Source organism: Oncorhynchus gorbuscha, unplaced genomic scaffold (assembly GCF_021184085.1).
Source record: "Oncorhynchus gorbuscha isolate QuinsamMale2020 ecotype Even-year unplaced genomic scaffold, OgorEven_v1.0 Un_scaffold_12926, whole genome shotgun sequence".
NCBI classification, from domain to species: Eukaryota; Metazoa; Chordata; class Actinopteri; order Salmoniformes; family Salmonidae; genus Oncorhynchus; species Oncorhynchus gorbuscha.
In genome coordinates, this window is record NW_025755192.1 from 3,614 (window position 1) to 5,078 (window position 1,465).

Sequence of the window (1,465 nt, forward strand, 5' to 3'; positions counted from 1 at the left end):
CTCTGTCCATCCAGGATGGTGAGGATAGTGTTTAACCCTGTCTCTCTGTCCATCCAGGATGGTGAGGACAGTGTGTGAAGTGTTTAACCCTGTCTCTCTGTCCATCCAGGATGGTGAGGACAGTGTGTGAAGTGTTTAACCCTGTCTCTCTGTCCATCCAGGATGGTGAGGATAGTGTTTAACCCTGTCTCTCTGTCCATCCAGGATCGTGAGGACAGTGGAGAGCTGAAGATAATGAATGTCCAGTTGAGACACGAGGGACGCTACACCTGTACAGCCCAGACTGTCGTGGACAACGTCACCGCGTCAGCAGACCTCAAGGTCAAAGGCCTTCCTGCTCCTCCCGGTGGGGTGAGGGTTGAGGAGATCAGGGACACCTCGGTGAAGCTGGTGTGGAACCGAGGGGCCGACCATGGCAGCCTCATCCTTGGGTACACCATCCAGACCAGAGACGTCTACGCACTAACTGAAGTGGACTGGAGGGACGCATCCACCTGTAAGTACAGGAGTATACCACCAGAGGGCGTAATTACTCTACCGCTGACAGCAACAACATGAAAACAGTAGCCTTTAATGCTTAACATACTACTCTCGCTCTATCTCTCTCTCTCGCTGTCTCTCGTTCTCTCTCTCTCTTTATTTATCTCTCGCGTTCCCCCTCTCTCTCTCTCTCTCTCTCTCTCTCTCTCTCTCTCTCTCTCTCTCTCTCTCTCTCTCTCTCTCTCTCTCTCTCTCTCTCTCTCTCTCAGCCCCTACGGCCCTGGATGGCATGTCAGTGATGGCTGATGTTGTGGACCTGTACCCCTGGATGGAGTATGAGTTCAGGGTCTATGCTACTAATGAATTTGGAGACGGAGAGGCCAGCATCCCTTCAATGAAGATCAAAACCTGGGATGCAGGTAGGGACCAGCCTGGGGCACTAACATGTTGTTGTTGCAGGTAGGGACCAGCCTGGGGCACTAACATGTTGTTGTTGCAGGTAGAGACCAGCCTGGGGCACTAACATGTTGTTGTTGCAGGTAGAGACCAGCCTGGGGCACTAACACGTAGGGACCACTAACACGTTGTTGTTGCAGGTAGGGACCAGCCTGGGGCACTAACATGTTGTTGTTGCAGGTAGGGACCAGCCTTGGGCACTAACACGTTGTTGTTGCAGGTAGAGACCAGCCTGGGGCACTAACATGTTGTTGTTGCAGGTAGAGACCAGCCTTGGGCACTAACATGTTGTTGTTGCAGGTAGAGACCAGCCTTGGGCACTAACATGTTGTTGTTGCAGGTAGGGACCAGCCTGGGGCACTAACATGTTGTTGTTGCAGGTAGGGACCAGCCTGGGGCACTAACATGTTGTTGTTGCAGGTAGGGACCAGCCTGGGGCACTAACATGTTGTTGTTGCAGGTAGAGACCAGCCTGGGGCACTAACATGTTGTTGTTGCAGGTAGAGACCAGCCTGGGGCACTAACATGT

The 1,465-nt window shown here is 52.8% G+C and overlaps 1 protein-coding gene across 1 annotated transcript; it reads left to right on the forward strand.

Moving 5' to 3' along the window:
* The first annotated feature begins 203 nt into the window (after positions 1-203).
* Positions 204-958, forward strand: LOC124030604 (contactin-1-like). The gene is made up of 2 exons (XM_046341871.1): positions 204-496; positions 750-958. Exons 1-2 carry the CDS (start codon positions 235-237, stop codon positions 941-943), a joined length of 456 nt encoding a protein of 151 aa, XP_046197827.1. The 5' UTR covers positions 204-234; the 3' UTR covers positions 944-958.
* Positions 959-1,465: the final 507 nt, after the last annotated feature.